This window comes from Sciurus carolinensis, chromosome 1 (genome assembly GCF_902686445.1).
Source record: "Sciurus carolinensis chromosome 1, mSciCar1.2, whole genome shotgun sequence".
Lineage (NCBI taxonomy): Eukaryota > Metazoa > Chordata > Mammalia > Rodentia > Sciuridae > Sciurus > Sciurus carolinensis.
Window position 1 is genome coordinate 90,723,532 of NC_062213.1, and position 12,491 is coordinate 90,736,022.

At 35.6% G+C, this 12,491-nt stretch overlaps 1 protein-coding gene across 1 annotated transcript; it reads right to left on the minus strand.

The window, feature by feature from the left end:
* Positions 1-3,717: 3,717 nt before the first annotated feature.
* On the minus strand, positions 3,718-4,880 carry LOC124987394 (olfactory receptor 10J1-like). The gene is made up of 2 exons (XM_047556608.1): positions 4,789-4,880; positions 3,718-4,664 (listed from the first exon to the last, which is right to left on the minus strand). The coding sequence occupies exons 1-2, from the start codon at positions 4,814-4,816 to the stop codon at positions 3,718-3,720; spliced, it is 975 nt and encodes a 324-aa protein (XP_047412564.1). The 5' UTR covers positions 4,817-4,880.
* Positions 4,881-12,491: the final 7,611 nt, after the last annotated feature.

The window sequence follows — 12,491 nt, forward strand, 5'->3', positions numbered from 1 at the left end:
TGCTAATGCATTTTTAATTTGTAAAGTATCTTCATACATCTCAGAACTTGACTTTTATATAGCACTCTACTTTTATCTCACTGATATTATCTTGACATCCTTCTGAGAATGTGAAATGTATGTTTTTTGACAGACTTTAATAGACACCTTGCACTGTATCTGATTCTTCTATGTTCTTTTTCGTTTGTTATTTTTTATTATATTGATATTTCCTTTTATGTTAGTGACTTCAAATTTTTGGTGATCCGTATAAGTTGAATCATAACTAAGAGTGATTCTGTAACAAGCTCTTTGGAAGCTCTGTGTGCATGTGTGTGTGTGTGTGTGTGTGTGTGTGTGTGTGTTTGTGTGTGGCTGGGGTGTAGAGTGTGGATGTTCTTTACTAGAGTGATAAAACTTGGCAATGTGATACAACTAGTTTTTTAAGGATAAGCTTTTTTTTTTCCCCCAAAATAGGGCATTGAACCCTCTAGACCTGTAAGTCTTTTCTCTCAAAATGCTAAGTTCCATAGGGGAAAATTCTGCATTCTCTGATTGAGAGTTATAAGCCTTATTGGGAGTTTTACTGATATCCTTTTACCCACCCCCCACCTTTTAAAATAGTTATTTGTCCTAATCAATCTAACAACATTAATAATGAATAAACAAGTCATTTGGACTTATAATAATATTTGAACATACATTTTCAAATGTAATTAGTCATTCTATCTGTGGCTTTGACTAAATTAGCTTTATTTACTTTTTATATTGAAATTTTATCAATTTAAATATACATTGTATTTATTATTGTAAGAGTAAAATTCAAGAATAATTTAATAAATTGTTAGATTGTTAACTTTTTGGACAAATTTAAGGAGTTTTAAATAGTTAAATAGGAAATAAATACTTCATGGTAATATTAAAGAAGAGTATGTTGGCTATTGGATAGGTTTAGAAAAAACATCTTTCTAAAGCATTCAGAAATATTAAAGTTTTTTTCAAGTACTGTGTTATTTTTAATTTCTTAATTCCATTTAAGCAATGAATCTTTTATAGATGAATTCACAGCCTGATTTTAATTTTACATCCCAAATCATACAGAACAATATCCACTGTGAATTATTTTTAATCTACATATAATAAAGAATGTGAAGCAAAGAAGAAAGTGCTAAAGAATGATGAAATATTTTACCCAAGATATTCTGTTTCTCCACCAACCTCAGTTTCTCTGTTGAAAAATGAGCATCTACCTAATAATGTAAATGCATATTTTAGTGACTGCTGGAATGATTTAGAAGCTGACAATCATGTTTAAATGTCTTTCTTCTAAAATGTCAACTGTTTCAGCATGATGAATAAATGTTTAATAGTAAAAATCCGTTTTTCTAAAGTAACATTTTAAATTTCATTGTTGTATCTCAGAAATACAGTCTTTTGATACTGGACTTTAGTATTAACTTCAGTTGAAAACAGAGTTTAACTCTCAACTATTGAGTAATTAGTCAAAATGTGCAGTAAGTATGTCTCTATTAATAAAAAAATTATTTAAATAAAATGAAATAGAAGGAAACATAATAGACTTGAATGAAAAACATGAGACTATACTGCATGAGTTAAGTTGACTACTGTTCTGTGACTATTGTGCTTCAGTTTGTACATGTATACACACACATAGATGAATACGTATGTATTTGGTTGTTATAACACGCATTTTGTATTGGAGACCATGAGTCATGATAAAGAGTTTGAAATTCTTAAAGTACAAAGGGGAAAGTGCTTGATGTAGAGCAGGAAAACAGGCATTAACTACCAGGATTGTTAGCAACACAAAAATGTAAGGTTTTGGAAATACTATTTTGTAAGAGACCAAAAATATATGACCTACAGAGTTAATGACAGAATGGAATAACAATTAGGACTTAAAAGTACATGGGAGGAAGATAAGAGTCAAAAGAGATCAGTAAAATAATATAAAATGGCTAGAAAAATTTGGAGATATAAGAGTGTGGGGATTTTGTTAGCTAATACTAGTGATGAAAGCAATAATAATACATTGTAGTTCTGAATACTTCCTGCAGTTCTCACAGCTGTTCCTGCTGTGTTTAGTCTAGTGTTGTTGATTCATACAACAATTCAATGGGGAAAACAGAGCAGGGATTGGTAACCCCATTTTGCAGATAAGGGAAGATGAATTTATGGGAATATAGCTATTTTCTCATTCTAACAAGAATAAAGGATATTTGTCTTTTATTTCTCATTTCCAAAGGACTTTTGTGTTTGAGAAGGAACTTTGCATATAGCTTTCACATATGAGGAAAATGAGGCTCAGAGAAATTTAAAGATTCATTGAAATATATATGGTGAATAAGAAGTAGAGTACAAAATTGAATCTTTTTATTTTAATGTTTGTGTTATTTCCACTTACTTCTGCCAACCTCTAAAAACTGCTACCTACCATTTTAGTAACAAAGTTTGTAGATATAGAGTTATTACTGAGAAGGTTGAAGGTACAGGGCAGCATTTTCAAGGCTACCAAAAAACAAAAATAAAATATATTTATTTATTGAGTGAAAGTAAATGTAACCATTGGAAAATACAGGGTAACCCCAGTTTGGGGTTCTCTTGGATTTCACCAGAAATTCCCCAAAGTAAGTAGTTGAATCTATGTAAGACTAAACCTTAATGGGTTATTTAAAAATTTTAAATATTCAGATGTAGCATTAGCTTTTGCAATTAACATAAAGTAGGATGTGTCCTGTGAAAAATACATCACCTGGTACAAGTAGGCAGAATTGTTCTTTCAGCTGACTCTGGGGGATCATTCACTGCTCATTTCACCCTGTCATCCATAAAGATATCATGTAAGATGTTCACTATAGTTGTACGTATGACTTGTGTTCATTAGTAGATTATATTCACTCTGCCAGGATCTCTGAAGCCGATCACAATGATCCAGAACTTGTCTACACCCTTTCCTCTCCCTAAAAATAATTCCTTACATAGAGTATCATCAACAATATTTGCATGTTCTTACAAATAAATGAAGTTATGATTATATTTCTATCTCTTTAAATAGATTTCCAAGGAATTTTAATCACATTCCAAAAATATTTCTCTTATATGATCTTGAAAACACCTATGGAAAATAGGAAAATACCGATTTTCCTATTTTGTCAATCTGGAACTTATACAAAAAAGATCCAAACTTTTTGCTGCTGAGTTTTATAGATGCTTATCTCTGTAATACACTTGATTTATGGTATCTAAGATGCCAAAAAAAAAAAAAAAAACCAACTGGAATTGTCCATAAAGAAATGACTTCAGTTAGCTTTAAAACCTACATGCCTCCAAATGGGTAAGGAGAAACTCTATGTCCAAAAAAAAAAAAAAAAAGTGTTACATATTTAAAACTTTACCCCTGCTTCAGATCAGTCTCCCCTCATTAGTTCTGTCTACAGCCCTGATTTCATTCAATTCCTGGCTCTCCAGATAGCCATCTACCTCCCAATGCCAGTGAGTTCTGTATCTTTGTTCTTGTGAGATGCAGGCTTGTTTGATCTTTGGAGAGTTGCCTTCCATTCTCAAGTGTCTGGATTTGTAGTGTCTTTGTTCTCTCCTCTTCTCACCAAACCACATCTTAATGGGCTCCAGAATTTTAACTCTAGTGACTGTGGGCACTGCTCCACTTTTCGGGCCTGGAGAATCTTGCAAGACTCTATTTGAAATGGGTCCATCCTGTCAGGAGAGTCTTCGGCCAATAGCCCTGCACAGAGCATCCTTGACCTCTTTGTTTCTCAGGGTGTAGACCACTGGGTTCAGGAGGGGCGTGATGACAGTATAGGTCACAGAGATCAGCTGGTCCTCATCCCTGGTGTTCTCTGACTTGGGCTTAAGGTAGGCAATGGAAGCACAGCCATAATGGACAATGACCACCGTGATATGAGAAGCACAGGTGGCAAAGGCCTTCTTTCTGCCCTCAGCAGAGGCTATCTTGAGTATGGTGGAGATGATGAGGATGTAGGAAATGAAAACCAAGCCCATGGGAATCAAGATCACCAGCACACTGATGATTAAAGTCAAGATCTCATTAACAGTGGTGTCAATGCAGGAGAGTTTCATTACAGGTCGGATGTCACAGAAGAAGTGGGCCACCTTAGAGGCACAGAAGGGCAGTCTGAACACAGCTGACACCTGTGTCATTGCTACAATTAGGCCAATGCTGCAGGACCCCCACACCAGCTGGAAGCACACCCTCTTGCTCATGATAATTGTGTATCTCAGGGGATTGCATATGGCCACATAGCGGTCATACCCCATTGCTGTGAGCAGGAAGCAGTTGTTAATTGCCAAAGTGATGAAAAAGAACATTTGAGTGGCACAGTCAGCCAGGGAGATGGACTGACTTGCACCCCTGAGATTACAGAGCATCCTTGGTATAATGACAAGTGTGTACACTGTCTCTGAAGCTGACAGTATACAGAGGAAGAAGTACATGGGGGTGTGGAGGTGACGATCAAGGCTGATTATAGTCACAATGATGACATTGCCTGCCAGGGTTAATATATACAGTGCGAGGAACACAACAAAGAGTGTGAGCTGGTGTTCCTGGAAGCTGGAGAACCCTTGAAAAACAAACTCACTCACCAAAGTGTGATTCTCTTTCTTCATTACATCATGTATGGTATCTAAGAAAGAAAAAGGTACATAAAGATCCTGGATGGGTGGTTTCTGTCAAACAGTAGGCTGGGCAAACACTTATGGTTAATTCAACACAGGTTTCTGCTTATTTATATTCACATTCGTACTTACTTCTTTGGGGAGCGGAGAGTGGAGACATGTTATCTTTTATTTTTTCTCAGTGAGACGAAAGTACATGGCCCTCAGAGGCAACTGTTGTAAACTCATTCCCTTCTTCTCTCATGTGCTATCTTATCTTGGGCAAGGATTGAACATCTCTAAGCCCAGTTTCCTCATCTTTATGTGGATGTAGTGATGATACAATCATAGAATTGTTGATAGAAGAATTCTATGCTGTTAAAATTAAAATTTATATTTGAAATTAAAAATTAAATACATTCAAGTTCGTGCTAAATTCCAGGCTCTGTAGGTACATACTAACTCCTGAACTTCTAGTGTTTGGGTAGAGCTTTTGCTTCTTTGGCAGAGAAACTGCTTTTTCATTCCAATCTTTTGACTGCTCCTCTCAACTCTGTCCTACATTCCTCTTCCCTAGATACCACTCATTTTTCAAAGCCAAAACCAAGTCCTTTTTAATTTTTTTTTCCTCCTTACCTCCCACCTCTCTCTCAGACCTACATGTCTGTGCACAGTTAGCATAGAACTCTTTACTGACTTTTTAGCATTAAGCCCCTGATAGAACATTTACAGTTATAAAACATATTCACATACATTATTTAATTTTATTAACACCCAATGGAGCAGGGAAAATAAGGCTTAATTTTTCTTCAGACTTGGGAACTGAAGTCATCTCTGCTTAGGGAATCGCCCTTGGACTTACAGGTGTCAAAGAACTAAACCAGGACCAGAACTCATGTCTTCTGATCCCTTGTAATTGTTCCTCCCACCCCACAAAACTGTAGCATAAACACAAAAATTACCCCAATATAACTAGAAAGGGACCATGCATTCCTAATCCTTATGGCCACACAGTGACCACTACAATGTAGAATACAAATATATACAGGTAGGATCATTACAAATCATTGCTCCATCACACAAACTAGCCGCCATGAAACAAAAATGCTGGAGCATCACAGTGAAATTTCTTTTCAAAGAACCAAAGGCAAAAATGTTTTAACCTTTGTCTCGTTTTCCTGATGGCTATGCCTATGACAGCAACAATGAAATAATTGGGTTACATTTTAACATTGGAATTATAACATTATAACAGGAGAAAAGCATACCATTATTAACATATAATTGGCAAATATAGTCCAACTTCTCCCGTAGCCTTTACCCTCTTAGGAGCCAGCATACAATTATATAATAGGTTAGTTGTAAAAAATCCAAATTCAGTAATAGAAGGATGGAGTTGCTTCAAAAGTGCATTTTGCTAGAAGTAAAGCAAATAAATCACATTATACAATGGTTTTCTACTGGGCAGATTTCAAAGGTAAGCTTATTTTGCAGTTTTAAAATTACATTTAATTTATCTATTTTTCAGAAATGCACCACTTTCTATAAAAAAAAAAATCTACACAAAGGTATTTACAAGGGATCAGCATACAGTTGTGCTTCAACACCTCAGAGCATTTCAGAGGAAATTAGATGGGGTTGCAAAAAATAAATTTTATGTTAGATGCCAGACACTACTTCTTGATAGGAAAAGTTGTTTGACCCTGATGTGTGGTTAGTAACTGTAAACATGCTTTATGAAGCTTTATAAACTTTCTCAGTGGACTATGAATTGTCTGAAGACAAGAATATAGACAAGGGAGCATAGCTTGTATGTAGCAGAGTCACATTGTTTATCACCATATCAGTTGAGATACTCTTTAATCCTGGGAAGCCATGATTTATTGGGATTAACAGAAGATCTCTGTAAGTAATAAATAAAGGAAAAAGAAGAACAGATATTCACAGACACCAGGATCATTTCCAGTTTAACATAATTTGACCCTTTCATAACAACAAAAGTCATACATGTATCTTATTCCTCACATGGCACCTCTGTTCACTACTAAAATCTTTCCCCATAACTCACTTACTTCTCTCCCTGTGAATCTGTGATTCAACAGAAAAATTAAGGTAGAGGTCAGAGAGGTGGCCCATGGATCACCAATGTTCACAAACCTGGGTCATGAAGAAAAGTCAGCTGAATGTGGTCATTCCACTTCCAAAAGGGATGGAGGTAGAAGGAAAGATAAAGGGGGCTTCTCTGTACACTACATATACTCTTTGGCTGGTGGAAGAGCTTCTGACACCAAGGAAAGGCTCTCTGAGGAGCAGTTTCCAGGGTCTCTAGGTGCTATTCACCAAGCACCTACAGAGTCACCGGGGGACTAGGAAGCCAACAGCTTATGCCAGGGGACCTTGTTACATGAGGGGCACATTCACTAGATTGTGCTCTGGGAATCTTGAGGCAGTTTTCACTGCAAGTAGAAACAGCAGTGGCTTAGTCGTCAGGTTTTATTTTTTAAATAAATATTCTATTTTTATACAGCGGAGCCTTGGAAAACCATGGTTACAAAGCCCAAGTGAGCTCCAGCTAAGAATCACTGTGTAGGATTCCAGGAAACCATGCAACTCTCCCTGCTGTATGCTAGAAGATTTTTGTTGAGTTAGTTGATTTCTCTCTCCCTTAACTGAAAAGTCAATTTGGGCATTTTTTTGTCCTGTAGCAATCAGAAGTGGGAGATACATGCAAGTTCAAGGCCAGTCTTAACAACCTAACGAGGCCCTGTTTCAAAATGAAAAAGGGCTGGGAGAAGTAGTTAGGTGGCCCTGTGTTAAATCCCCAGTACAAAAAAAAAAAAAAAAAAAAAAAAAGAAGATCCAAATTCAAAAGTCAATAGAAGCTTTAGAAAGCCAAAAGGGCATTGAATATTCAGACTGAGCCAGGGCTTCATCCTCAGGGACCATCAGGTAAATGATTATAAACACACTAGTCTCCAAGAGCCCAGGTTTTTTGTTTTTGTTTTTGATTTTTCCCTCACTACTCCAGGTGCCATATTTTTCCTGAGAGCATTTTATTCTAATTTTCCTTTCATATCCATCTCCCCACCAGATCCTGCCAGTTCTCCCCAAAGTTAATTTTCACATGGTTGGCAAAAAATCAAGTGCCTGAATTCATATCATGATAAACTTGAAAAATGCCCCTTGGGCTCATCCTTTTTGTTTGCTTTTTGTATTAACTATTCTTCTTCTCTACAGAATTTGTGGTGACTGTTAAATTTAGAAAATTATACAAGGAAAAAAGTTTATGGCAAATATAAAAATGTTAATAACATTTGCTCTTATCTCTATAAGTTTCAGCAACATAAGAAAATAAAGTAGTAGCCAAACTAGTTTCTTTAGAAGACTCAAACATTTTAATTAAATTATCGTTGACAGAGTTAGTATCCTGACTTCTTCTTGTTTGTAGCTCAGTAGTATCTTCATAAGCACTATAACCTGCAATTGGAGTAAAAGTATGATTGACAGTTCCCTGCTTATGTGCCACTGTTGATTAAATATAAGCTTTTCCACTGAGCATGGTGGCATATACCTGTAATCCTAGCAATGCAGAAGGCTAAGGCAGGAAGATTGTAAATTTGAGGCCAGCCTCAGCAACTTAGTGAGATCCTAAGCAACTTAACAAGATCCTGTCTTGAAGTAAAAAATAAAAAGGGCTGGGGATGTGACTCAGCACTTTTTTCTGAGGAGTCTTTTTTTCCCCACTGGTCTACAATTGTTATCTCTGTCATATATTGTAATTCCATATCTATAAGCATAGATCAGTCTGAACACTTTCTATTCTGTCACTGGTTAATTTAACTCCCTGTACCCAAGTCACACTGCCTTAATAATCAGAATTTCATAATAAGTCTTAATTAGCAAGAAGACAAACTTTCCTTATTTTATTTATTTGCTTGTTTACTTATTTATTTATTTATTTTTGTGGTAATAGGGATTGAACTCCAGCCCACCCTATCCCTGAACTATTTTCCCAGCCCTTTTTATTTTTTATTTTGAGACAGGGTCTCACCATGTTACCAAGACTGGCAGAGAATTTGCAATCCTCCTGCCTCAGCCTACAGAGTTGCTGGGATTATAGGTGCGTGCCACCAAATCCAGACTTACCTTGTTTTATTTTTTAGTAGTTGAAACTTCACTTTTTCATACAAACTTTAGAAACTTTTTTTTTTCAGTTGCTTTAGATTAAAAGCTCACTTGGGATAAATTGATAAGGGTTCTCCAGTTATTTAAATCTTAATGTTTTATACATCAAAAAGATAATACACTATGATTAAGTGTGTTTCATCTCAGAGATACAAGGTAGGTTCAACACAGGCACATCAACAAATATAATTCACCAAATATATAGAATTAAGGATAAGAATCATATTATCATCTCAACTGTTGCAGAAAAGGCCTTGATATAATCCAGCACCCATTCATTTTAAAAATTCTGGAGAAACTGGAGATTAAAAACCTCAACATTATAAAGGCTGTATATAACAACCCCAAAACCAATATACTAAATAGAGAAAAACTGAAAACATGTTCTCTAAAATAAGAAACAAGTCAAAGATGTACACTCTCATCATCCTATTCAAAATAGTTCTTGAAACTCTAGCCAGAGCAATCAGACAAGAGAAGGAAATTAAAGGAATACAAATAGGAGAAGAATTAAAAATGATCTATTTGTTGATGACATGATCCTATGTCTCAAAGATCCAAAAGATTCCACTAGAAGACCTCCAGAGCTGCTAAACAAATTCATCAAAGTAGCAAGATATAAGCTGAACATGGTTATGGTTTAGATATGAGGTGTACCCAAAATGCTCATGTGTGAGACAATGCAAGAAAGTTTAGATATGAAATGATTGAGTTACAAAAGCCTTAACCTAATCAGTATGTTAATCCATTGGTAGGAATTAGCTGAATGGTGACTCTAGTCAGGTAGGGTATGGCTGGAGGAAGAGGGTCCCTAGGGGTGTGAATTTGGGGTATATGCTTTTTCTTGCTGAGCAGAGCTCCCTCTCTCTCTGCTTCTAGGTACCACATCCCCAGCTGCTTTCCTCTGCTACACATTTTGGTCATGATGTTCTTTCTGCCTTGCTTCAAGCCCTGAGTAATGGCCAGCTGCCTATGGAGTGACACCTCTGAAACTGTGAGCCCCCCCAAAAGCTTTTCCTCCTTTAAAATTGTTCTTATCAGGTCTTTTGTTCACAGCAGTGAAAAAGATGATTAAAACAACATTGATATATCAAAATAGTTTTCCTATACTCTGATTATGAATCTGCTGAGAAAGAACTTGAGAAAATTACCCCACTCATAATAATCTTCAGAGAGAGAGAGAGACAGACAGACAGACAGACAGAGAGACAGAGAGACAGAGAGACAGAGACTTGGGAATAAATCGAACTAAGGATGTGAAAGATCTCTACAATGAAAACTATAGGACACTGAGGAAAGGAATTGAAGAAGATCCCAGAAGATTGAAAGATCTCCCATGTTCTTGGATAGGTAAACTTAATATTATCAAAATGGCCATATTACCAAAAGTATAATATAGATTCAATGTACCAAAATACCAATGACATTCTTCACAGAATTAGAAAACTACTCAAATTCATTTGGAATAACAAAAGATCCAGAATAGCCAAAGCAATACTGATCAAAAAGGGTGATGCTGATGCATCACAATCACTAATCTCAAATGATAATATGGAGTTATAGAAACAAAAACAGCATGGTATTGGCATCAAATTAGATATGAAGAGCAATGGAATAGAAGACACAGAGAAAAATACACATAGTTACACTTACCTGATAGTTGACAAAAGTGCCAAAAATATATATTGGAGAAAAGAGCATTTTTGACAAATGGTGCTGGTTTGGATATTCATATATACAAGAATGAAACAAGATTCCTATTTCTCACCCTCCCCAAAAGTCAGCTCAATGTTGATCAAAGATCTAGGAAGTATACCAGATATTTTGCAACTGCTAGAAGAAAAGATAGGTTCAACACTCCAATATATTGGCCCAGGCACTGACTGCCTTAACAAGACTCCTAAAGTACCAAAAATAAAATCAAGAATCAATAAGTGGGATGGCATCTAATTTAAAACCTTCTTCATAGCAAAGGAACAAAAGCATGAAGAGAGAAAAAATTGTTGCCCGCTACTTTTTCAACAGGGGATTAATATTCAGAATGTATGAAGAACTAAAAAACTTAACACACACACACACACACACACACACACACACACACACAAAAGCCAAACAAATAATCCAGTCATTGAATGGACAAAAGAACTGAAGAGACATTTCTCAAAAGAAGAAATACAATTGGCCAACAAATAAATTTTAAAAATGTTTAACATTCCTAACAATTAAGGAAATGCAATCTCAATCCAGTTGTAATGGCAATCATCAAAAATACAAATAATAATGATAAATGCTGGTGAGGATGTGGGTGGAAAGACACAATTAAACATTGTTGGTGTAACTGTAAATTAGTATAACTACTTTAAAAAGCAGTATGGAGATTCTCAAAAGACTAGGAATAGAACCATCATATTATCCAGCTAGCTCACTCCTCAGTTTTTATCCAAAAGAATTAAAATCATTATACTATAATGATACAGGCATATCAATGTTTGTAGACACACAATTTATAATAGTCAAATTATGGAACCAGCCTTGGTGCCTGTCAATAAATGGGTGGATTAAGAAAATGTGACATATACACACAAATGAAGTTTTACTTAGTCATAAGAAGAAATAAAATTATGGCATTTGCTGGTAAACGAATGAAACTGGAGAGCATCATGCTAAATGAAATAGGTCAGACTTAAAAAGTCAAATATTGACTATTTTCTCTCATAAGCAGAAGGTAGAGGGAAAAAAAATGGGTGGGTGCAGATCCCATGAAAATAGAGGGAAGATCATGGTGTTGAGGAAAGAGATGGGAAAAGGGAAGAAAATAGAGAATGAAATTGAAAAAAATTAAGCTATCTACATATATAAATATACCATAGTAAATTCCACCTTTATGTGTATCTATGAAGCTCAACCAAAACACCAATTCATAAATGGAAGGAAAACCAGTAGAGTAGAGGAAAGGGAAGAGGGTAAGAGAGATTCCCTTTATATATAAGTTATTTGTAGGATGAAATAGATTAATATCTTGCTCATCATCAAATTTTACCCTCTAGTTTTTGGATTCCTTAATAACTTTCTATCTTCAACATTCCTTCAATAGGTTCTTGACAATTGGTTGGCATTCAACTATAAAGAAGAGATGTTTATATGCTAGTAGATTTAGGTATTATCGATACTATGAACATTATGTATATTGATGAGTAAATCACCACAAAATTGGCCAGTGGAAATTGCTTCAGCCTGTTCCCTACATTCTTTTGACATGACTTCTTATTGTTTGAGCATTTGTTTATTTTTCATACCAGCAAAAATTCCAGGTTCCTCTTGTACTTCCCCTGTCCTGGTCTTGGACTCAGCTATTTTTCCAAGAAGTTCTAGCACCTCTTTAGCAGAGATGATATTTAGAAAGCAAGATCTGGGTGCCAGGTTCCCTCATTGCTACTGTTGTATAATTACTTTTAGACTCACTCAGTGAAAACAAAACAAAACAAACTAATGGAAAAAATGGCCTGTCCGTGTGTTAGCATACGTTAGTGCTCTTGCTTTCTAAATTCTTTTCTAAGTTTCTAACCCCAGCTATATAAAATGACAACTCACTAAACAGAATTTAGAAATATTACATGCATACATCTCTACAGGTAACTGTGGGTGTGCGTGTGTGCCCTCATATTCTGTAA

Excerpts from the sequence above, each read along its gene's own strand:
- LOC124987394 (XM_047556608.1), bottom strand. The coding sequence starts at position 4,816 with ATGTCTCCACTCTCCGCTCCCCAAAGAA. Across the intron at positions 4,665-4,788 it reads ACTCTCCGCTCCCCAAAGAA|ATACCATACATGATGTAATG; the intron begins GTAAGTACGAAT and ends TTTCTTTCTTAG.